Source organism: Hippocampus comes, unplaced genomic scaffold (assembly GCF_001891065.2).
Source record: "Hippocampus comes isolate QL1 unplaced genomic scaffold, H_comes_QL1_v1.1 scaffold83, whole genome shotgun sequence".
NCBI lineage: Eukaryota > Metazoa > Chordata > Actinopteri > Syngnathiformes > Syngnathidae > Hippocampus > Hippocampus comes.
The window spans coordinates 2,113,036-2,137,647 of NW_017805281.1; the positions used below are offsets into that span (position 1 = coordinate 2,113,036).

General features: G+C 47.4%; 2 protein-coding genes and 1 long non-coding RNA gene across 6 annotated transcripts in view; 1 reads left to right on the forward strand and 2 right to left on the reverse strand.

Moving 5' to 3' along the window:
• On the reverse strand, positions 1-14,422 carry arhgap36 (Rho GTPase activating protein 36). 2 transcript variants are annotated; one of them, XM_019871259.1, is made up of 12 exons: positions 13,400-14,422; positions 8,863-9,019; positions 5,919-5,987; positions 3,389-3,639; positions 2,239-2,452; positions 2,107-2,162; positions 1,879-2,029; positions 1,638-1,786; positions 1,284-1,454; positions 963-1,051; positions 678-886; positions 1-567 (listed from the first exon to the last, which is right to left on the reverse strand). In XM_019871259.1, exons 1-12 carry the CDS (start codon positions 13,517-13,519, stop codon positions 341-343), a joined length of 1,863 nt encoding a protein of 620 aa, XP_019726818.1. In that variant the 5' UTR covers positions 13,520-14,422; the 3' UTR covers positions 1-340. The 2 variants fall into 2 exon arrangements, with proteins under 2 accessions (XP_019726818.1, XP_019726819.1); XM_019871260.1 differs by lacking the exon at positions 13,400-14,422 and adding an exon at positions 10,445-11,058 and having other exon boundaries at positions 1-569; positions 677-886.
• LOC109516579 (uncharacterized) lies at positions 12,673-15,163 on the forward strand. The gene is made up of 2 exons (XR_002168361.1): positions 12,673-13,014; positions 13,340-15,163. It is a non-coding gene; the product is annotated as an uncharacterized LOC109516579 (long non-coding RNA).
• Positions 14,960-24,612, reverse strand: part of nhsl2 (NHS-like 2) — a 27,420-nt gene continuing 17,767 nt past the window's right edge. For all 3 annotated transcript variants that reach the window (XM_019871255.1, XM_019871258.1, XM_019871257.1), the window contains 8 exons: positions 24,137-24,282; positions 22,317-22,515; positions 20,639-20,824; positions 19,529-20,564; positions 18,314-19,454; positions 17,947-18,238; positions 17,704-17,821; positions 14,960-17,239 (listed from right to left, as the gene is read on the reverse strand). In XM_019871255.1, the coding sequence (XP_019726814.1) occupies positions 16,939-17,239; positions 17,704-17,821; positions 17,947-18,238; positions 18,314-19,454; positions 19,529-20,564; positions 20,639-20,824; positions 22,317-22,515; positions 24,137-24,282 (3,419 nt within the window). In that variant the 3' untranslated portion in view covers positions 14,960-16,938. The remainder of the gene's footprint in view (positions 17,240-17,703; positions 17,822-17,946; positions 18,239-18,313; positions 19,455-19,528; positions 20,565-20,638; positions 20,825-22,316; positions 22,516-24,136; positions 24,283-24,612) is intronic.

Here is a 24,612-nt window from a genome sequence, read left to right on the forward strand (position 1 = left end):
TTTTTAGGTCATATGTACAGTGGACACTTTATTGCATTTTACCGAAAATAGATTGAACAAAATAGCTGGAGTTGTTTGTGTGGCTCTTAAAAAAAAAAAATGTACGTTACAGTTTGTACACAGAATGATTCCTTCATGTCACACCCTCAGATTGTCAAAGGAAAAAGTCAAGTCAGTCGCACACATATTTCGTTTGTCCGTCAGCATCCCCTCGATTGTGTTGATAATCACTCCCAAGCCTTTATATTGTGAGGCAGCCATTTTGCAGTGTTCTTGCAATGTGATAAGACTATACGGGAGTAGGGAACAAGTCACCGATTCAGAACACAGCCCACCACCATCACACCAAGGTCTCGGAGCCCGAGCCTTTCCCTGTGAAAAAGTCCCAGAAGCTGGCTTTGCTTTCCTCGGGGGGCGCCTGTCTCACCCAAACGCTGCTCGCATCCGCCGGGTACTGCTGACTGGAGGTGGAAGACACGGCACATAAGGCAGGTTGGGCCAGACTGAGCAGGTTGTGGTGGGAGTGGAACTGGCGCATGTGGCGGATGGATTTGCTGGGCCGGACTTCTGTTGGAACGCAGTACTGCGTTAAAGATCTTGGGCTCGTTTCCAAGGGCTACGAGGCACTCTCTTAGAATACTGATGATGTCATCGGCAGAGGTGAAAGGAGAGCATACCGTATCTGCTGTTGTGCTGCTTCCTGCTCTGGTTCATCTTAAGCACGCTGAGGAAGACTTGGCTACTTAGGCCGCCCTCAAGCGATGAGCGGGGCTCCATCGGGGTCGGGGACAGACTCCCAGTGGAGGCCCCGACAGAGTCCAAAGACGCTCCCGTGTCCCGGCGGCCGCCCAAGCCGGCGCCGCTCTCCGTCGTCACGTAACTGCCGCTGTAGGGACGGAGTCGAGCGGGGTTAGGGCTGCGTTTGTAAGGCAGTCAGTCGTCAAAACGGTGATTGTCGTCACCTGAGTTTGCGGCGGAGGAGATAGTCGATGATGTCGGGGTCGGTCTGGATCAGACTCACCAGGACTTCCTGTTGCAGCTCGGCTGACACCTACGAAACATAATTTGGTGGAACTCAACCACGTCGGATTCACCATGCTTCATTGAGAAGTCCCAACTCCTCTCTCACAACATCAGTGCGTCACTAATATTAGTCCTTCTCCGTAGAGGATAAAGAATATGTGACTGTGAGTCAACTTTACCTGGGAGTAGCACTGAAGAGCTCGAGCTTATTTTTCATATATACATATTGCTCGCCATTTGCCAAGACTAAAGCGAATCACCATGAAAAGTCTCCTGTAGTTCTGCATGAGCGCCAGAGTAACGTTAATAATAGCCGTGCTGTCCTCGATGCCCACGGCCTGTGGACCGGCCTCTCCTCCTCGTTCCCTTTGGAGCAGGTTGGGTCCAAAGATGACCGCCAGGTTGGCGGCCGTCATCTTGTTTCCGGGGATCTGTGCCGGTCAGAGAGGAAAGTTCATGAGCGGCGGGCTAAAGATCGAATCGCTATCCGTGCAGGTTGAAAAACGTAAGGAATAGAAAGTACGGATGTCCCTTTTCAAATGTAGGGAGTAAAATCCAGATCTACTCAAGTACAGGAGCAAAACATTTGCACTCCAGGACGTGGCACCACTGACCTCCTCGTCGTTGGCGCCGACGCTGTCCTGGGCGAAGCTGTGCACCGTGTGCAGGAAAGTGAGGAGGCGCAGCAGCGTGTCACAGTTGCAAGGAGGCAGCAGGTAGAGGAGGTGCTGCAGGTACTGGAGCTGCTCTTCTCCTCCAAGAACTGGATGACATCCACAGAAGAAAAATCATCAAGTGGAAATGAGTTATCGACCACAAATTATGTATCTGAGGATAGTTGTGGTGCATGCGTACGGTTGGCGTGCAGGAAGGCGGGGTACAGCTCTCTGGTCAGCAGAGGGTCCGGCATTTCTCTCAAAAACTCTTTCAGCAAGGCAGCCACGTCGTGCACGCTGTGCTCCTCGTCCAGCTGGACGTCCATGCCCGCGTCAAAGTCCTCCCTCAGCTGCGCGGGGGGGAGACAAGGACGGGATGGTAACGGCGTCTGTATTTGTCAACGCACCCACCAAGAAGTGAGCTCACCTGCCGCACCCTCTTCTTGGAGCTCCCGACTCGGAAGATGCCCACAGTCTGAAGACCTGAAGGGAGGACGGAAGGCGAGTCAGGCATGCTGACAGAGCGCAAGATAAAGAGAGAGGAGGACGGCCGCCTCACCGTGGGCCTCGATGTGGCCACAGCAGCGCTCCAGAACTTGAGGCACCTGCGGGTAAAACGGGTTGAGGCTCAGCCTGCTTTGGCTCCTGCCCTCTGACGAGCCGCCGCCGTTCTTCTTCAGCTCCAGCTCTGCTGGATGGGAGAGCTGCAGCGCCTCCAACAAGCGGGACTGACTGTCCACCAGATCGGAGATGGAGTCGACGGAGAGCCCACCCTGGGATCGGAGCGAAGTAGACAGAAGTACGGTTTCTATTGTGTTCTGCCGCCAAGTGATTCCCGATTAACTGATTTACATGATGACGTCATTCTCATCAATCAATCCGAGATTTGAATTGACCCAGCGCTAAGGTAGGAAGGCGTAAGTGGTTCAGTATTTTTATTTTATTCGCGCGGCAGTTGTCCAAATTGTACGTAGGTTAGGGGTTAAATACCATATTGGCCCGAATATAAGACGATGTTTTTTGCATTGAAATAAGACTGAAAAAGTGGGGGTCGTCTTATATTCGAGGTCTTATTATACCCATTCACGACGCTAGACGGCGCCAGATATCATTGAAGCGAATGCTGAACTTGACTCCCCAGGCCAAAGTGAGCCCCTGCCATGAAAAATAAAAATAAAAATAGCGGTAGCACGAAGAAGAAAAATAAAAATTAGCGATAAGAAGGAAAAGAGAAGAAAATAATTGAAGAGATAACAGAAAATGGAGAAACGTCATGACAATCTGGAGAAAAGTGGGTCGAAGATCGGCCAGGTTAACCGGCAGCTGAGGAGAAGTTATGATGTAATTTACATTTCAAAAACCAGAAGCCATTCATTTACGAATGTGATTGCACTTTAGATTTGAATGAGGCAAAATAACATGCTCTTTCTCTCAAATATATTGTTATAATCATTGGTTTCAGATGCACTGTCATTATTTTCTGTATAAAAGTTAATTTGGTGTTCAAAAAGTATTTTTTCAAACTTGAGTCCTGAAAAAGAGGGGGTCGTCTTATAATCAGGGCCGTCTTATATTCGGGCCAATACGGTAGTTCAAGATTTTTTGTTGATTAATCAATTCTCTCTATCGAAAATTTGCTTGCGCAGCTTTGATCGTTGCCACGATTCATCTTTTTCGGATTACCATGACTTGGATGACTGAAGTTTTACCCGTCTCTGTCCTCGCCCAACGGTGTCCAAAACGGAGCGCGGCGGCGCCGGGGCCACGGAGTTAGCGGGCGTTGAGGGGCGCGCGCTCCCCGAGAGCAGCTGCCGCTGCTCGGCCCGGAACCGCAGGATGCTCGCCTCCAGCTCCAAGCAGTCCCGTCGGCTCTCCTTCACAGCATCCTGACGGCGTTTCAAGGCCCGGTCGTTGGCGATGACCTGCGACAGCGGGATGCCGAACGCCTTGGGGGCAGATTCTGACAAACAACGTGTGCCGCTTTAGACAGAGCGATCGAGAACAAATGACACTCAGTTGGGGGGAAAAAACGGATTCCCATAGCATTGTTTTTGGCAAGTTTTTTTTTTTAGCAGTAGTAGTCAATGAGTGAATGATTATTCACTAATTCTCTACATAAAAAAATGAATACAAACAAAGCACTTTATGTCTGTGTGGTGATTCAAAGATACAGTGGTACCTCTACTGACGAATGTCTTTTCATTCGAAATTTTCAAGTTACGAAACGTCTCACCAGGAAAATATTGCCTCTTGTTCCGAAAGAAATTCTTTATGAAAGGTTAAAATACAGAATTGCCTGATCCTCACAGCTCCGAGTATCCTGAATGCAACATTCTTTTAGCTGCTCTGCCATTGGCTATTACTGAGCATCATCCTGGCATCCCATTGGCTAAGAGGGACTTCTACCGTATATGTAAATGCGTGGAGATAGATAGATCGGGATCGATGTAGCATCCTCGTCTTTCGCCCAGGAGGTGTTCCGATAGTTTTACTAAACTGTGAATCACCCAGAAAAAGTGTTCACCAGTCGGGCGATGGCTCACTCTGCTGATGTTTGCCTTGGACATTTTCGAAGGATTGTTAAAAGCCGACAAAAGCAAACGTCCTTGGATCAGGTCTTTACAAAACGCCAGGCAAAAACCACTTCTGAGAAAGAACATGGACTAAAGAAGGCAAAAAAACAAGGACGCAGTTAAAAGTTAAATGACCATTTTTATTCTTTACTCTTTTCTTTGTTTTTTACATTATAGACAACTGTTATTTATTGGGCAATGATCTAATAGTAACATGTATTCGTGACATATTTTGATGCATTTTATCCTTTATGAAACATTTTTTGTCTGAATTTTGGGGGGGCTTGGAACGAATGAGTGCATTTACATGGAAAACGCGTCTCTACTTACAAATGTTCTAGTTCAGAAAATTCTTCCAGAGCAAATTAATTTCGTAAGTAGAGGTGCCAATTTATTTTCATGCTTCAACTTTTTGCCAAAAACCAAATCCAGTGTGTTAGGTGACATCTGCCGCAGCCAGCGGAGGGCGCTAGCAGGCTTTCATGTGCCGGTCTAATCCAGCGAAACCAACTGGAGGTCTGCTAATAGGTGCACTCGGTGGCCTGCTTTGGCCAAGCTTGGCTTTTAAGCTCCTCGCTGACCCCGACGCACGCCGTCTGACTTTTGGCCACGTTTGCTGGCGAGCGACAACAATGGCCGCTGAGCCCTTGTTTGGAAACATCCTTGGCACCTTGTTTCTTTATTGGGTTTGGTGCAGATCTGGATCATGGGGTAAATCCACTTATGTGAGCATGTTTCAGCCTTTTACTTCAATAGTTTAGGATGGCGGGGCCTTGGCAAGGTGTGTTTCATTTGAATTAATCTTGATCTTTTTTTTGGGGGGGGTGGTGGGGGGGGGTGATCCGTTTTTAAATCGAACACAAGAACTAAAAATAGCCTGATGGGTTATGTTTCAATTTGTGGCTCGGATCAAATATATCACATGATAAATTGAGGGCTGTTAACAAGGTCACGGCTCTTGAGTGATTAATGAAATAAATCATGACCAAACTTTTCCATCATGTGAATCCAACCATTTGAATGTTAAAATCCAACTCCAATTTTTCTGATCTAGCCTAAAATTGAAACATGGAAACCTGGCATGTTTTTTCGATTTTTTTTTTTGCACTAAATTAAAATAAATAAATAAATAAATAATGAGTCCATCTTTCAATTTTTGATTGACAATTCAAAATGGAAAGAATAAATGATACTGTACTTGGATTTTTGTTCTCCGGCTTCATTCCAGTTTGGCATCGGTTGATGTCTGAAGCTGGATCATGAATTGCCTTTTTGTAATGTGGGGAAACACTATCATAGCTTCCAAATTCAACATGGCTATTACCTCCGCCAAGGAGGATGTTCAGTGGCGGCGAAAAGACGGGCAGAGCCAGCAGGAGCGGGGCCAGCTCCCGATGTTCCAGGTTTTCATTAACGGGGTCAGACTTCAGATAAGTCTGTACGTGCGGCTAAGCGGCAACAGGTGTTGCGTCTTTAAAGATTTGCATCATCGTTTGTTGACCTTCATAATGACGGATTTTTTCCCTGTCAATGCTGCAAAACACTTATGTTTTTTAAAATACCATCGCATTTGCACCCAAAAAAAAAAAAATGTCATAAACTGGAATACTTCTGCCACCCTGACAGGAATTCACTTTTTTTTTTATAGTGTGTCCATTCAACTCACCACGCTCTTTTTTTTCCTTGGAAAATGAGTCAAACTTCCTGCGCAGCGACTTTCGCCGTTTGCGAATTTCTGTGGAGGGAGATAACATTCATTGAAATTGTTTCCCCCCCCACACAAGTGCAGGTTTGCAAACAAAGAAACTTTGGTGAGCAAAATCCCGAGTGAGCATGTCATTATATGGAGTGTTCATTTAAATAATGTGTCTGGGTCATTCTGTGGCATCACATGCTGTGAGAAGTTGGGGGCGTAAGGGTGGTCTCTTTTCCTGAAGCAGCAAAGCAGGAAGCCCGCAAAAAGGACAAAGAGGAGCATGAGAACAAGCAAATAAGAGAAAAAGTCTCTCAAGTGTTGACAGAGAATTCCATTGAGCTCGCCAGTGGCTAAATATGTCGGACAACTTTCAACAGCACAACCCTCAAAATGTCAGCAAAAGACAACAGGAAGTCAAAGAGGGCAGCGGGGGGCGGGGGTGGTGGCGACAGATGTGACCCGATGTGCTCACCTCGGGGGAGAAAGTTGTACGGGAAGATTCCCACACTTGCTTGGGTGGAAAATACGCCAACCCACAAAACTCCAACAGAGACACGAATTACCCGACCTATTAGTCCACTAGCTCAATGCTAATGCTAACACGATAACACCACATACACCCAACCAATGCATCCATTTTCGATACCCCTTATACTGTATATACACACACACGACAGTATATAGCCCTTTAAATAACAGATATTTGAACATATATTCTTTATCCTCTGCAACGAGCTGATGAGCTGTTGAGTTTTTTTTTTTTTTTTTTTTTTTTTTTTTCCAAATGTCAACCACCGATAAGGTACTTGAATATATCATTTCAGAACGCCATTACATTTTATGGGGGTTTTACACAGAAAGATTGCACAATATTCTGACGTCGGGTTATTTCTAGTGGCTCAAAGGTTCGATAAAAATCTCGTTGAAAATCAACCGCTTCTTTGTGACGTTATTTTCCGATCCCACCCTGTAGGCAAGTGCGGATATTGAGCAGACTGGGTTACTTTCACCCCATCCAGAGTTCAGTATTTTGATCCGGCAGATTGCATTTGAGTGGGTCGAAGAGCTAAACCTGGCCACCAATTTTGAGTTTTGCGTCATGAGGTTGCAGTAGATTGAATGTAACACTAAAAACTATGCCAGGCAAATCAAGCGAGTGACCCTAGCAGGGGAAAGTTGCTGCTGCATCTTAGCATGTGTTGGTCAGAAAATTTGAATTGTTTTCAATCGCTTCGACTGATGGAGTGGACGAAAAGCGCATCCATTCAGACGATTTGAGATACGAGTGACAAGTATTCCACTCATATCTCAATGCACCGCTGTCCTGCCACATAAAAAAAAAAATCCCATCTCTCATAATCACATTTTGTCATCAACATTTGTATGGGCACCAAAGCGAACGCTTCACCGAGAAAGACTTTGCTCAATGGACAAATGAGTCCAATCCACAAGGTGGAACGAAAGCCAACACGGTGCCGTCACGGGCTAATACTTGCAGACGTTGAGCTATACATACATTTATACTCAGAAGTTAATAGTTCTGAGAAAGGCAGCCAGCCAGCAAGACGAGGCTGAGAAAAGCAGCTTAGAAAGTCTCATAGGACACACAAACTCGCAAGAACGATCCCTGTGGCCTTGCGTGTGACGGGCCGTCTTCACCGGAAGAGTAAAAGGACCAAAAGTTGGAAGCAAACAAGTGTCTGGATGCCTCACTTAGATTCGGCAAAACTGATGGATGAGCCATCTCAGTTCATTTTTCAAAGACGGAAGCGTCGATGATGTCTGGAGAACTTGCCGTGCATCTTTTGAAGTCAGCGGTTCGACTTTGCACATCTGGAAGCAAGTTTGGATGAGGAACTGGACCGCGGCCAACAATCATCCATGCATGTTTACATATCAAAGAGAGCTCCAAATCGCTGGCGCAACAGACCTTGATTAACTCATTGCAACTCAACTTTATTGTGCAAGCACTTTAACAAGTGCAGCTGTAATAAAGTGCTGCAGACCAAAAATTAATAAAAAATTTAAATAATAAACTGTCGGCTTCTATCATTCTCTGAAGAAGGTCTTGGGCCACGCTGATAAGAAGATGAACTGAACTATTTTCTTGTAGTCTTGTAAAATGTCCTTTTCATCATTGTTTTCTCCTAGGAGGATTTTTTTTCCTATTACCGTAAAATGGGGTGGGTGGGGGGGGGGGCTCATATTTTTGCGAAATGCCCCATGTGGCTTAAATTAGCACTTGTTTATAGTTTTATAAATAGCCTGGCTAAAGTCTTTCAGCCTGCCTTTGGTCTTTTGCATCATTAGCATTAAGCTAGCAGACCTTTGGCCAATACAGTATACTGCGCGTTTGAAAATGTTAGCGTTGAAACACTGAGTGTGGCTCATTCTCTTTTGTGTTAAGATGAGTTTTACCGTGACCTTAACTGGGGAGACAAAAGTATTTTCGATCCATGTTATCCTCTGAATTAGCTTGTTGTGTTGAAATACATTCACTACGTGTTTAAAAATGCTGTTCAGTGCGTATGGGAGGGCTCAAACTGTTTCAAGAAGATTTTCACCCAAGGTGCGCGGCTCTGGGATTATCCCGTGCAAAAAGTTGGGGTTCATTGCATTTACATATGAAACAACAACATTGGTCTCTTTGCTCAATGTGCTCGCCCGGGATGTCCAAAGTTTTCCCTATTCGCAGTTGTTCCAGCCTCTCCTTCCAAGTTCTTGAAGCCGTCCCCCCCGACCATCAGCCCATCAATCAGTTGGCTTTGTCTTGCCGTTCTCGTGCTCCGCTAGTCATAAATCTGAGCACGTCCCAAATCCTCGCCTTACAAAAGCATCCACAACCCGCACTTGGACAGGGATCCCCCATATGCGAATGTCACCAACAAGTAGGGAATCGTAGTCTTACACGTACCTCTGGGAATGCTGATCTTCAAGTGGAGGTCCTTCTGGTCCAGGTGGAACAAGGCCACTTGCTGGAGTCTCGCTCGCTCCACTTCGGATAGGTTCTGGATGCTAACGGACTGGAGTCGCACGCTCTGACCCAACATGTTGGCCCACGTGAGGCCCCCCTGGCCGGACCCCAAGAAAAACACATGAGATGGCGAGTGGAAATGCAATGCACCGTCATCTGGGAATATTTAGCGGAAAAAAAAAAGATTGCCAGGCTGTCCGTCACCAAGTTCGGGCACACGGATGCCGGTAAATTGTCTGCAACGTGACATTTGGTCAAAGTGAGGTGGAATTTTCCGCGACATGTTTAAGCTATACGAATGGATTGTCGGGCGGGCGCACAACAGTCTGTCTCGGTTTTCTCCAATCAGTTTGTAGTATGAATGCAAATTTGGAAGCTAAAGTTGGAGTTGGAGGTCAATGTGTCAAATCTCTCTTCATATGGGAATTATAGTGGAAAACAATTGGGGTAGTTTTATGATAAAGAGCTCCCAAGATGTCCTGAACATTTTCAAATTTGAATATTTTAGGGGATGGGGTAATGCGAAAGGCAGGGGCGTTGCCAGAAAATTTTCAGTGGGGTCGCCAGGGTGAGACAACACCTCCGTGAGGGCTGACCGTGCGTGGATCCATCTTTCTTTATCATAGCATAAGTAACAAGCAACATTCTGCTGATCTTAACTTACTCGATCATGCCATTTTCTTTGCAGTGGATTTTCATGTGTGTCGTCTACTTCAAATCGAATACATTTTTGCACTAGCTAACAGATAATCAAATGTTCTTCACTAGAGACAGACTGTACATTTGTTCTTTAAATGTGCGGTTAGTACAAAAAAAATTAATAAATAAAAATAAAAACTCATGGCACAGTATCTGACAAGAGGTGTCCTTGGCTCCCCATGGCCACCCTGTAGCTCCGCCCCTGGTGGAAGGAGGTGAATCTGTAAAAACTCCCCATTTGTTCATTTTACCGTGACTCTTTGCGCAAACCGGTTATCACATTGGCCAAATTCCTACTGTCCTGACTAAGATAAACATTTTCGAGTTGGAATGATTTTGGAAAGTGGATGTAAACATGTAAAATATCTTGTCAGTCGGGAACTTTGCCTGATCAAGATAGCTCTCCTATCTTGAACATTAATTATTATCCAAGCACATTGCTCTCGTATATGATTGAGCGAGAATGACGGTGAAGCAGCCAAAGGGTGCTAGGTATGCGTGCATGTTACGCAAGTCTACATGAGGGGGAAAAAAAAAAGTGGAACTCCACTTGCTTATTCCTTGGATAAACAGCAACTGAAGAGCACAGAAAGACCAAATTTGCCCTTGCAGACCAAAACGACACACGAGTACATCCAGTACGTTGTGGTGCCGCTTGCACCTATCAAGGCCATCGATTTTGATACCATCCAAGCAAAAATTATACGGTGTCGGATTACAGTGTCCGACGTTAAATTCCATATTTCAACAACTTTCAGCCAGAAAATAAGACATTTGTGGAGACAACAAACAATCAAAATATCATCTGTTAAGGCACAAATACCTGGATTGAGAGTGGGCTTTCTTTTCCCGGTGAATAGATTTCCAAAATGTGTCCCGATGGGCCCCCCCCACCGCCCCGGCACCCGCACCCGCTATTCGGACACCATTGAGGCGAGTGGCACGGTCTGACTCCAAGTTAGTGAGCGCGCAGCATGAGTAAGGCGAGAGGGAGGTCCGGAGAAAGGAGTTAGATTACAACAAGAGGAGGAGGAAGAGGACAAGTTGTGACTTCCACGAGCTGGAGAATATAAACACCTGGGGGGTTGGCAGACAGAGGGAAGCAAATTGGGGAGAGGGAGGGGTTGAGGGGGGTCCCAAAAAGCCGCCAATGAAGAATCTCTGCAAATACGGGACAATATGAGGTGGGAAAAAAAGGAAGGCAGGGCAGGTGAGTGCCAAGATGAGCAGGATTAAAACGTTGGATTAAAAAGGACGCAAGCAAAGACGCAGGAGGCTGAAGATGAGAGCAGACGTGAGAGGGCTAAGCATCGTGAGTGGGTGGGTGAGTGAGTGTGCACGTGCGTGTGTGTATTCCTCTCTACCGGCCTCTGCCTGACACCCGGCGTCACAGGACGGCGCCGCCTTACATTTCCAAGTCAAAAGGTCACATGATTACAAACCCGATGGCCCATCTGCTTCAATAAAAACAAACAAACAAAAAAAAAAAACAGGATGGAAGACACCGACACACACACACCAGACACTTTGTTGGACAACAGTGCACTCTATTAACTTTAGCGCTCCCATGAGACAGCCAAGTGTGTGTTGAGCATTCCCTTGAATGTGATGCGATTCAGAATATTCGAAACAGATGCCAGTCTGACGACGCAGCGCAGTTTCAGAAGCACAATAATAAGCGACCCCCCAGACGACTACACAAAAGCTGGACGCCGTCGATTCGCATTGACTTCCTTGCAGCGCAAGCACGATATCAGTCAGTGGGCGCTAATGCACCATCATGTTTTCATCATATGTTATGAGTGTTCCTTTATCTGTTTTTTTTTTTACTAGTGTGCACAATACACAAATGAAATTCAGAAGAAAAACATGCATTTTTTTTGGGGGGGGGGGTGGCAAGAACAGAGGAATAGCATTTCCATTCATTTCAATGGGGAAAATTGACTTGAAAGACAAGAAAAGTCATGGAAAGAAACAAAAATGCCATTGGTCAAAAATGTTACATTGTCACATCAAAAATGTTACATTACATTACATACAACCCTTACATTGTTACTTTTCCCAAAATTGCAAATAGCTCCTGAAACGTCTCCGGGCGAACAGCACAAAAGAAGCGGAACCAATTGTGTTTCCCCCTTCATCGTGAACGCTTGCCTACTTTTCAGCTGAGCCCCGGCAGGAAATGCCGACAGCGAAAAGGAGATGGGGAGCAAGGATAGGGACGGTCTTCTCACTCCGCGACTGCCTCCGTTCTCTAAACAGGACGTTCACACCCTCAGCCAGGGCTGGACCGGCACAGCGAGCCAATGCCTGGTGGGCCATCGTCTTTAGGGGGCTGTTGTGTTGCCATTAAATTATTCGATTCAGTTAAAAAAATTAATCATAAACACGTGGCTTGAACCATTGAAATTAAATAAGTGTCTGACAATGGGAAAACAGAGAAGTGGCTGGAAAAGGCTGAACTGAGAGACTAGACGGAGATGCTGGCGAGCAAGCTTCATAAGGAGCGGCATGACCAGGTAGCACGAATAGTACACCGGAACATCCGTAACAAATAAGGAGTATCCCCACAATCAAGATGGCGGACACTGCCGAAAGGTGGTTGAGAACAACCCGGCCACGATCTTGTAGGACTTCCAGATCCAGACTGGCGAACTGGTGATGACCAACCAGCCTGATGCAGTGGTGGTGGATAAACATCAAAAGACGGCAGTCGTGAAAGATGTCGCAATCCCGAATGATCGAAACATCTGGAAGGAGGAACCAATAAGGTGGAGAAAGACTTTGTGTAGAATCCTCCTCAAGCTCCCAGGCCTCTGGATGAGGACCCGGACTTGAAGGAGATACTGCTCAAGTGGGCGAGAAAATTGTTTTGTTTTTAACTTGTACATACACATATATAGTTTGGAGTCAGATCTTAATTATACCTCAGTTGAGGAGGCCACTCGGGTACAATGAACCCCCTCCCCACCCCATTGTCATAAAATCTTCGATTTTTATTTACTTGGATTTGATGCTGCTCCGTGAGCGTTAAAGTAGCAGTTGTTTGAAGGTACATAATCACTAAAACATGATGCTAATTTCTGATTACTCCGTCAATGGTGTTTGTCATTATATGTTAGCGTTAAGCTAGTGAACTGCTAGTTATCTACGGTTAGCGGTATAGGTAAAAAACAAAACAAAAAAAAAACATTTGTCTTTTGTTTTTGTGTCAGTTTTACAATAAACATCAAAAAGGAGTGACAAATCGTGCTCTGCCTTTTATTACAGCGCAAGGAGTTGATTCTAAAACAACACTACTACTCGTCCACTTGAAACCTTGTCGAACCCGATACAAGGTGACACCTGAAAAGGGGCGGTGATGACGTTACTCGATTTATCAACCGTTCAAAGGTACGTCGCCACTTTCTTCGGCTCACCTCTAAACACGTCATCAGACACCACAACGCTACGCCCTCTAGTGGCTGTCAGCGTCACATACACAGGAAGTGGACCCTTGATTTTCTTTTATCTTGGCCGAATTGGTTCCAGTAAGTGAATGAATGCTGTTTTTTTTTTTTTTTTTTTTTTGTCCAATCATATTTCAGCGTCCTCGTTTTGTCATGTCAATTCAATCTCCCCAGAGCCTTCCCAATCACAACTGCTGACCCATCGAACAAACAATATCAGAAAGGGGACTGTTTCTTTCACCAATCACATTTTAGATGAATCCTCACAGGGCCAAAGCACTGTCATGCTGAGCCGAGTGTGATGCAAGTGAGGCGCTAAGGATGCTGACCTGGTGATAGAAGTGCATGTCGGACGGCGCTCGGCAGACTCCCGAAGGCCTCGATGCGAGCGGCTCGGGTCCATCCAGCGGGAACGTCTTTCGGGTGCGACGTCCGGTGCTTCCGTTCATTAACGGGAGAATGGAAGCCGCCCGTGTTGCTGCTGCTGTTTGTTCTTCTCATTTCATTTTTTCCCCCTCTTGCTGCTTTCCATCACATGATTTGAGCCCCTCCCATGTCCAGCTTTCAGAGTCACTTTCATCTGTGGCAGGATCCGCTGCACATCACTTCAAGTGGCTTCTATCCTCCTCTCCTTTCCTGGAAAAAAAAATCAAGCAGCACACACACACACACACACACACACACACACACACACACACACACACACACACACACGGACACGCCGCATGCCACCCAGCCAGTGGTTGTCAGCCCTTCCTGTGTGTATGTGCGTTGTAGATAGCATGGCGTGCTCTGTGCTGTCAGAAACAGGAAGTGGGAAGCTTGCTCGCTTGGCCCTGATGAGCCATCTCCTGTGTGTATGCACATGAGAGACACAGGACACAATTACCACAGCTCAAAAGCTATGGCAGGCCATTGGAGCATTATTTCGATCATCTACTAGTGCAACGAATTGTCTATCTACGAGTAGGCTCTAAATATTCATTCGTAAGTAGATAGAACAGTTCTGAATAGCAGAAAGACGAGGGCGCACAGGTAGAACAACTACATGTGACTAGCGAGGCAAAACGGCAAACTAGTTGAAAACTGCATGTCACCAATTCTGACAGTGACATAAAAATTGTGAAAATCTAGCATCTCTCGGGTAGTGGTAGTATACAGATATTCGTGCATAGTTTTGCAAAGGAGTATGGCAACGCTTTCTGACTAATGCGCAGAGATTTTACACAGGAGTGGAAGGCAAAGGTGCAAAAAAAAAAGCTTTACTAGTCAGACACTATTTCTCGAGTGCCCTGGTTGTTCTACTAGCATGTTGAATTGTCTTACTAGTGAGGACAAAAAGGATACTAGTGTGTGGACCTTTAGCTGGATATCACTCATATAACGTTGCTGTACTAGTACGCTCTTTATCCACTCTAGTGGACAATTTTGGCACAGTAGTGGGACAACTACAGAGTACAAATGAGGCACTGAAGTGTGCACTATTTGGCAAGTGAGCGCATATTACAGTGCACTAAAACGACCCAAGTGCAAGGAAATGCAGATTTGATTTTTGTCAAAGGTGATATGTGGCATGACTCCTCTGTGATTTTTTTATTTTATTTTTTTGTTTCTGGCATTTCAAAAATATTTAGAAGAGTGGTCCGGCATCGCTTTCCATACCGATTGCCACAAAAAAATCGGCCATTGCAGTTTTGTTCCGATTTGATGAATCACATTGCAGATGTTAAATTCCATTTTCGTATATTCCTCCCACAATGCAGAAAATGAACTGCGCTGGATTTTAGCGCGTTTGGCAAACACAATAATCTGTTCCGTGAGCGGTCAAGATTGCGCCCGTTTTTTGCACATTGCAAACCTCAAGCAATCAAACAAAGACTAAGAGTTTCTACGCAAGAAAAATAATTTATTTATGATAGAATCACTTCATGGCACTGGCATGTCGGAATGTGGCGCTTTTCCGGACAGCTACACACCAAACCACTGGATGGGCCACGAGGGGATTTAATACATATATGGAATATTCCTTTAAATGTCTTTTTTTTTCCATAAGGAATAACAAAAATAGAACTCCAATAAGTGGTCTGACTCTATTGATGTCTGTTGCTATAAGCTGCCCCCAAGTGGCGGTTGGGTGCTATTTTTTCCCCCTGATCTCGTGAGCGGGTTGGGGGAAAGTCTGTTTTACAACATGGAGGCATCAGCTTGTGTGGTGTGCAGCATGCTCGCGTCAAATGACCTACAACTGAAAGTTCACGAATCGACGTACAACACAACATGGCTGTAAGATTATCTGATGCATCACACGCGCACACAAGAATGTCAAGAGAGGCCATTTTAACATGGTGCAAAGTACCTGTATGTGGCCAATTACTGTATATCAAGCGAATGAATCAATGGGAATCTTTCCTGAAAATTCTTAGGAAGTTTGTCAACATTGCAGCTCCCACTGCACAGACACAAAATAACAGCATCAAATAAAAGACAGAGTGCTGCAGTCAGACTTTGCTATACAAAGCAAACAAATACATTTGTTCAGGGTTTCATCCACTAAATCTTCCAAAAGAAAGCATCACTTCACGATTGGTCAGAAGCAGCGGTGCGATTTGACGTCACGATGATGGCGGACTCAAGAGAAGAGCGTGTGGCGCTCCATCCTCGCGCCACCAGAGGGAGCCCTCACACAGCGGCGTCAAGAGGATGCAAAGAGGAAATCTCACGATCTTACGACAACCTTCACATGTGCGTCCCGATCCAACCCAGGGTTTGGCACGAGAAAGTAGTAAAAAAAAAAGGGGGGGGGGGCAAACGTCTTTTTGTAACTGGTCGCTCGTTGACATTCAGCCGGTGTAAACGAGAGAATGGTCAAAAAGGAACAGTAGGAGCGAGGGAGAGGTCAGGAAGTGACGTCATGCGATCGGGTAGAGAAGCGCTCGACGAGCCAGTTGGGCTCCCTTTTTGTGGAAGCGTGCCACCAGACACACACACACACACACACACACACACACACACGCACGTGCTCAAGCACAAACACACATCTCTGGTTCGTTGGGTGTGTTTATCCTTCCAAAACGACAAGAAGACACCGCCCCCGGCCCCCAACACCCTCCGCTCCCGCGCCCAAAGGCCTGCTTCATGCTCTCCATGCAGAAATTCCGCAGGCACGATGATGATGATGATGGTGATGATGATAATTATTTGTGCGCACACCTACTCATGCCAACACACACACACAGGCTCGTGCAGACATTTCTGTTCTTTGTGTGTCTCCTGGGCAGTTTGTTGTTTGTCGTCTCAAGATGTTCTTTGTACACTACACATACATTATAGTGTATGGGTACATCCCACCGGAGCAAAAGACACAAAACAAGTGGGGGCAGTGGCAGGTGGGGGCATGGGGGGGGGATACTGCCTCCTGACATTGAAGAAAAGTGCTTTAGTCCATTTGTGGGGGTTCTTAAACGTAATCTGATTTGAAAGATCTTGTGGACCAGTCAGCCATGGATTATAATTATTATTACACGGGTTCCTGAAAATCACATGACTCATGCTTACATTGCCATCTTCATCAGGGGTTGTTGGTATCATCCAGGAGAAAAGAACAAATGTCTACCCTTCGATTGGTGATTTTTTAACACTGTTTTTCCCATCGATCTGTCCATCTGGCATTCCCATGGAGCGAGTTGTGGGATCCCCGCTCTGCTCTTGCACACTCTCCCAGAGCTTCAATAGGGAACGATACGACTCCAACCAAGCCAGGGACCATTTGGTCCAAAAGTGTGCTCTGATAGGATTGGACGACGCAAATGGTCAGCTAGTGGTTGGAGCAAAGTCGTGAGCCGCTAGCTTATCCACACTAGAATTGACCTCACTGATCGCTGGCTTTGCCTTGGCTGGCCTGGACTTCTCCACCCTCGCCGGAGAGCTCTGTGACACGTCGCGCCAGTGGGTTTGTGCTTTTGAGAAGTTCGGCGGCGGACACCCGGGCCCCCGCGTTGGAAGATTTGTTGCCCTTCTTCTGCAGCAGGGCCATGAAGTTTTCATTGCGGGAGCTGGACCGCTGGCCGCCGCCCATGGGGAGGTTCATCTGCTTGACAGGGGATGTCAGACTCTGGCGGCTTCCAAAAGAGTCGGAGGGCTCCTTGCGACCCAGAACCTTTCGCTTGGACCTGACAGAGAAGACAAAGAAAGGTACAATAAGGTGGTCCTTGAATTTACAAGCATATCCAGATTCCACTGTGGTGGGAAAAAAAACAAACAAACAAAAAAACGGGATTTAAGAACTAAAGACAATAATCAAGTTGGACTAACTCTTCCCCAGTTATTAAATCTTCCGCACACTAGCAGTCTCTGCTTCCTCCATCTCATCCTCAACCTTCCTTAACATTATTTCGAGCTATTTTCAGCATCACTCCGAAAAATGATGAGCTTCTGTTGCTAAGAGACTAGCGTCGTGTGTGTGCATGGATATTGATGTCTCTGTGAGGAAAGAAATGCGTACACGGCAGAGAAAAGTCAGAAGCAGTGGTCGCTGCTCGAGCCGTTGCCAGGTAACCTGGTTCTCTCTGCCTTGTCGCAAGTTCCTATTGAGCTAATCACTGTGCACGGGTGGTAAGAAACTGGTCAAACCTACCTGTGTATGATGGTGAACAGGTCTTCGGTGGTGTGTGTTGCCGCCGTGCCAGCCAAGAAGTCTTCGTCCGTTTCCTCCACAATGTGAAGCACCGTTTTGTCACTCGCCGCACTGTCATCTGAACAGGACATCAAGTCATCCAAATTATTGACGCTACATGTGTGTATCAACCAAATGTAAGAATGGAATGAGTAACTTGTTTGTTTTATCTTGGAAGTCCACCCCCACTTTCTATAAACATACCTGCCCCAGTCCCTGTGGTAGCACTTTTCCCTTCCAGCTCCACCAGGTAAGAATCCAGCTGGGAAGAGTGACGTGAAGACTCCATCAAAGCGTCTGCTCCCAAGGGATTCTCATCCTGTATTGACATTTCAGGACTGATAGTAATGTCTGGCGGGAAAACATCTCCAGGAGACGGAAGGCCCAGGGGACTGTCGGTCGGTGTAGTCTGGCGGTCTGTACCGCAGTTAGCTGAAGTGTGGCCGGATGAAGGCAGTACGAGGACGTTCGGCTTCTTGGGCACAGGAGGAGGAACCTGCCGAGAAATTGTTTTGAGATCAAATTGCTAAACAACATCATAGAAAGACTCTACTACAGACGCTTTTCGCACCTTGGGTTTCTTTTTGTCAGAGAGCTCTGCCAGACAGGAGATTGTCATTCTTGAAGGAAGGGTCTTGCTCTTGTCCTGGAGTTCCAGGGTCTCCTGGTTACTGCAGGGAGAAGGGAGAGAGCCTCCGTCCTCTGGTCCAAGTTGAGGGCCGGCATCAAATTCTGGCTCCAAAATGGGATCTTCCAGAAGCGGCTGGGGCTCTGGAAGGGGAGGGAGGTCGAAGAGGCACTGGGTATAGGTGGCATGTGGGGTGGAGATGGAATTACAATCTGGGACCACAGATGGGTTTGAAAGACTTGGGGCCTGTGCTTTTTTGGGTTTAGGTTTCTTCATAACTTTGTAAATGTTGCCAAGCGGCACGGGGCGTTCCACGGGTGACGCTGGGGGCGAGTCCAGGGTTAGAGGGGGCGTAGAGGGCTGGGACTTCAGAAGCAGGTTAAGGGGTCGTTTTGGCAAGGGGGGTTTGACAGCAACTGGTGGCTTGGGTTTGGGTAGGATGGGAGGTGGGCTGGCGTCGTCCTCAAAGTCTTTGCACTGCTGTTCTTCTTCAATGGTATCCGATGCACCATCTGGGCAGTCCTCCAGATCGCCTCGTGAGATCGAACGAAGCCGAATTGTTTTCAGCTCATTCTGGGTGACCATGGGGATAACCTGCGAAGAGCTGGGGCAAATTTTTCCAGGTTTTGCCGCTGTGGATGTATCCGAATGCCGTCTGCTGGCCTTTTGCTTTGGCTTGATTGACGATAGCTCCAGGTGGGCATTAACTGGCATCTCAAATGATAATCTGGACCTGGCGGTAGGATCTTTGGGTGACGGTAGTGAAGATTTTCTTTCTGGAATCTTTGGCCGCATCTTACATCCCGATGTCCCGTACGACCCTGGTCCTCCCGTACCTGCTGCCTGACTGAGCGGCACAGTAGGAGTGGGGGTTTCCGACTGGCTGGAATAGCCACTTGATGGGGACATGAGTCCAGGGGGCTTGAAGGGCGAAATGGGCTTTACGTCCGTTTCCGTGAGGAGGTGCATCGGTGACGTGGCTCTGGAGGTGGTGGGCGAGTTGAGCAATGACTCAGAACTGCCTCTGATTTTCATACATTCAATCACAGTCGTACCCGTCGCAGTGCTGGAGCCCGATAGAGATCTGAAATAATGAATAAATGAAAGCTGTGAGGGAAAGGAAAACAACCAGAAGAGCCAAATCTCAAACAACCCTACCTGTAGGGATCATTGCTCCTCCAATCTCCGAGCTGCCAGTTAGAGGGCAAAGTTTGTTCTGCCTCCCTCTCTGGCGCATTAACCTCAAGGTTTGGAGGACTGTCGCAGCCTCCTGGGCCGAGCTCCCCAGATCTGGAGGCGGGCAACAGAAAATCTGGCCGGAAGTCGGGGGGATGGTCCCTGGGGATGTGCAGGCTTTTTGGCCGTCCGCCCCGATGCAGACCGCCCTCATGGTGGATCCTCCCCTCAGCCTGGCCGAGGTTCTTCATGAGAGAGACGCTTCTCACCGGAGGCGGTGGCTTGCGCTTGGACTTCTTGAGCGAGATGGACCGCGAGCGCAGGCACAAGCGTCCTTCGGCACTGTAGTCCGACGCCGAAACAGAGATTGTGTCGGCGGTACTGGCACTCTCTTCTGAGCTCCCTCTGGGATAGAGGAGTGCGTAGTTCTCACCGAGACCTAAAAAGTTCTGATGATGCCACTGGTGTTCTGCAGACATCACATTTCCATTGCCCGTGGATGCCAGACTCCCATCCGCTTGATCTGTGCCAATTTCAGTAAAGCAAAAGGAACCAGAGTCTGTGGGCGTGGAGAGAGAACGTTCGCGGAACTTGAATGCATTCGCCGCAGCTAAAGAGCGCGCCGACATCCCCCTTCCTCTCCCTGCCTCTACACCGCCCGGCCCACCGGCGCCACCTCTCCCTCTGTCTGCCGTTGGCACCTCCGTCTCGCTCCTCCTCTCCATCCCTGGCACGTTGCTCCTCTGTCTCCCAGACGTGTCTGACATGGTCGAGAAGGAAACAGACTGCGAGTTGCTCACTAGCATCAGGCCTTCCTGAGCCCCGCCTCCTGTATGACCGATGACACTGTGCTGCTTAGGTGGAACTGCCGGCCCTTTCTTGGCAATGCAGTTGTAAGGCTCGTTCCAAGGCCCAGGAGAAAAGGTGGAGCCTTTCGGTCCGTTCCAGGTGCTTGAAGGAGTGTTGGAGCAAATCAGGCCAGAGTGGTCCATGATTCCCGGTTGGTCCAGAATGATATCTGTGAAGGAGGAGCAATTGTGAAACTATTCATTAAAACGATTCAGACAAATTCAGTTTTTCTATCTCACGCACCTGCAGGTGAGGTGCTGTCAAGGTTGGAGAGTATCTTCCTCAGAGCGAGGTTTTGTTGAGGGGTGTCCGAGACGGGCTCCAGGGAGCGGGGCTGGTGGTAGTTCTCCACTGGAGAGGGGGATGGGGAGGCCGAGTGCTGAAGGAGGTCCACACCATGAAATTTAACTCCAGCTCCTCCTCCTTCACCTGCAGACAAGATCGACTGATGGTCATCTAATGGCCTGCTCAAACAAAGGACTTTTGCTTCGTTCACAACGGTCCCTGAGTCAGATGACCTTACAAATACTGTTCAGCATTTTGGACTGGGCAAGACGTCAGACTACGAGTCCATCACTGACCAGACCCCACCAACTCGTTGCATGCTTCTAACAAGATTCAGTCCATCGGTGGAAGTCCGTCAGGGAGTCGGGACAAGAAGCTATCAAAGTCATGTCGATGGAGGTATTATGTGCATGTAATTTTGTTTTCAGCTTGGAAACAGGGGGGAATAAAAAAACTACGTACCCATTCCTAAAGAGTGCAAGTCCGTCAGGGAGGTGGGACAAGTAGCTATCAAAGTCATGTCGATGGAGGTATTATATGCATGTGCTTTTGTTTTCAGCTTGGAAACGGGGGGAATAAAAAAACTACGTACCCATTCCTAAAGGGTGGGGCGAAGGCAATATGGACTGTCTATTCTCCAAAAAGAACTTGAACAAATCCGTTGAATGACATCCTGTTTGCTAACCAGCTTTACAGTTAGCAAACATAGCATGAGTTAAATTGCTACGTATACTTTCCGATTTTTCCCCTTTTGTTCATGTCTCTTTCTAAATACTGTACAGTACATTGTGACTGTGTGCGCCAAGTCCATTATTATGTCATATGTAGGAGGGCACTGTCTTCCTATTTGTCAATGTCGAAGAACCAATCAAAGGACGCTGAGGGACGTCCCGCTATGCAGCAAAACAAACACAAATTCTGACATGCTAGAATTTTGTCGATGTGGTTGTGAAGCATCCTAGATGCCAGACAACCGATCATTGAATGTGTCACATTACGCGCACTCGGACAACTCAATTTCGACTACAAGACACTACATTTGTCTGCGACACATCTGTCGACTCAAAATCAGGTTGAACGCGAGCACTCGGATCATTTATGTGGACGAGTGCACAGAAAAGGATTTTCCTTGTATTTGTCCCTCCCTGAATGCCACCTGCTGACAGTCGTGAGTCCGAATGGAGGGAGAAGAGGCGAGAGCGGACGAGTGACGAAATATTCTTTTATTAGCTTCCATTGAATGTTCTTTCATCCCTCTTTTGGCCTTCTTTGCCAACACTTTCTCCATGTGCTGCTCGCTCACTTCCTCTGATTCTTCCATTGCTGCTTTGTTTTTTGCACATTTCTTTTTTTCCTGTGAGGTAGAGTAGCAAGTTGCCATGGCAACAGCAAGCTGGCTGCTGGCTACCTGTTCGCTCGTGTACAGAAGAAGTGGAAAGGAGGGGATGGTGTCCAATGGCGGAGAGAGACTAAAGGCACTACAGCAGCATCAAGACACCTGAGCCTTTACTCCAAAAACAAATAGTCGTGTGATGGTTTGACTTACATGCTAGCTTCAGATCCACCAGCGGTCCATCCCTCGCCCCCCTCTCCCCACAACAAACATGTCCCCGAATTTCCTAGTAGCCTTTCCTACCTGCTGTGATTTGAGCCGGCGTGCGTTTGCCAAGGTGCCAGCGAGGCTTCTCTGCGACGGGCGGTCCGGGGCTCCAGCCTAACGGGGGGCGATCGGACTCGCAGGAAGACGGAGATGGTGAGGGAGACGGGCTGGCTAGGGACCTCAGTCCGAAGACTGAGGTGGCGGTCTCATCCTCGTAGAGCTGCTTGGATGCCGGCTGGAGGAGGAACACATCAGATGGATTACAAAAAGTCGACGCCACTTGGATCGTTTTCTTGTAAGAAGACATGAAGTTGTCAGCCAACGTCCTCAATTTGACGCAGTTTCACTGCCAGTTACTGGGCTCGGAGAATAACGGTCATTAAAAGAACACAGCCTAATTGACTCTTCAAATACTGAAGTCATGGGACACGTTGCCATGATTTCGACGGCTTCCGCTCCTCTGGAAAGACGTACTATAAAGTTTGTAGTTTGTGTTTGTAGGAATTTCACCCAAAGGCATGTGGGACCTTTCTCATGAGCACTTTGAAACAGTAATTCGTGCCGTTGTCACATCCTGGCTGGATTACTGTAATGCACTTTACTTTGGAGTCAGCCAATCCTCCATGAAGCATCTCCAGTTGGTCCAGAATGCTGCTGCTGCTCACCTCTTGACTGGTACTCGTAAGAGGGAGCACATAACTCCTACTCTGGCATCCCTTCACTGGCTCCCGATACATTTTAGAGTTCTCTTTAAGATCCTATTATTTGTTTTCAAATCTTTAAATGGCCTCGCTCCACCTTAGTGCTCTGAGCTGCTCCGCCCCCACACACCTGCATGGTGCCTCAGGTCTGGGGACCAGATGTTATTCGAGGTACCAAGAACTAAGAGGAGGCTCAGGGCGGACCAAGTCTTTTCCGTTGCTGATCCCTCCCTTTGGACTGACCTCCCGCTGAACATTCGGCAAGCCCACTCGCTGCCCATCTTCAAAACTGGTCTCAAAACTCATTTGTATTCTTTGGCTTTTGATTCAGCATGACTCAGACTTGATCTTAGTTTTACTGTTTTTGTGCTTTCTCCTGTCTTCGTTTTTAATTGATTGTTTTATATATGATATTTGCTCCATGTACAGCACTTTGTATACAGCGGTGGTTGTTTTAAAGTGCTCTATAAATACAGTTGAGTTGAAATATATGGTAGTGTCCCAGTTACCTGGGGCTACAACCTTGCTAGCCCTCACTTTCTTCCACCGCTATACAGTTTAGCTAGCGTGTGGACATTTTCCAGCTTATCTTCCTTGAAGGAGGGAGTACCTTCGCTGCTGTCAAAAGGAATTCCGATCCAAGTCATCTCTCGGGACTCTTAAAATCTAATTGAAATCAGCCCCACCAGGCGTGAACTTCACAGAACAATTTAAAAGGTTCCAGGAGAAACGGCTTGCCAGTGGAGTCACCTCAGGATTCAGGTCTCAGGACTCATTAGTCCAGCTGGCTGCCATGGCGATGTGTAGCATTTCTTTTTTGTCCCCAAATGACATCCTGCCAAAGACGCTTTCCAAATGGCTGGAAAGATAGGCATCGCCTATGTCATGTGCGATAAATTCCTAATGGAGATGTCACATTTCCATCCGGGAGACGCTCAAACATCTCAATAAAAGCCTTTTGAGAGCGTGAACGTGATGTGGCTCCGTGTGCGCTTTCACTTCATTGGATTTCATCCTGAATTTATCATCGGACTGTTCCATTAGAGTTCGCGGACGACATTAAAGGAGCAGTCGAGGACAGCCGAGCGCTGCTGTGTTTTCGTCGCGGTGATCCTATTCAAACACGTTGACGCAAATCCAATCAGCGGCGTTTACCAGAAAGATGAAGTCGGGGCGCTTGTTGCCGGGGGAGACGGGCGAGCGGCAGGCGGACGAGGCCGACGTGTCGTCGGAGCTCTGCGAGGGCGGATGGCGGAATGTCTGACCTGCCGGCTTGCCGTCGCACAGCTGCTCCTCAAAGTCTGCACACAGCGACAGCAAAGCAACGCGGCATGTGTTAGCATCATATTCCTGCACACAAGAACCCAAATAAACAAACCAATACACTCGCGCACACGCGCGCTCCGAGCATCAGTCACAAGGCTCACTTTAACTCCTTTAGTGTGTTTTCAATCCAGCAGCTCCCCATCTCACACTCTTCATCTCCTTTTCCACTTTCCGTGTCACTCTTTCCGCTGCATAGCCGAGCCTCGCTGCACTCCCCTCTGCTCCTGCAGCTTAGAGTTAGGCGACTCCCCCCAGGCCTTTGTAAACAGATTCCAACCCCCCCGGCCCGCCTTGCACCCCCCCCG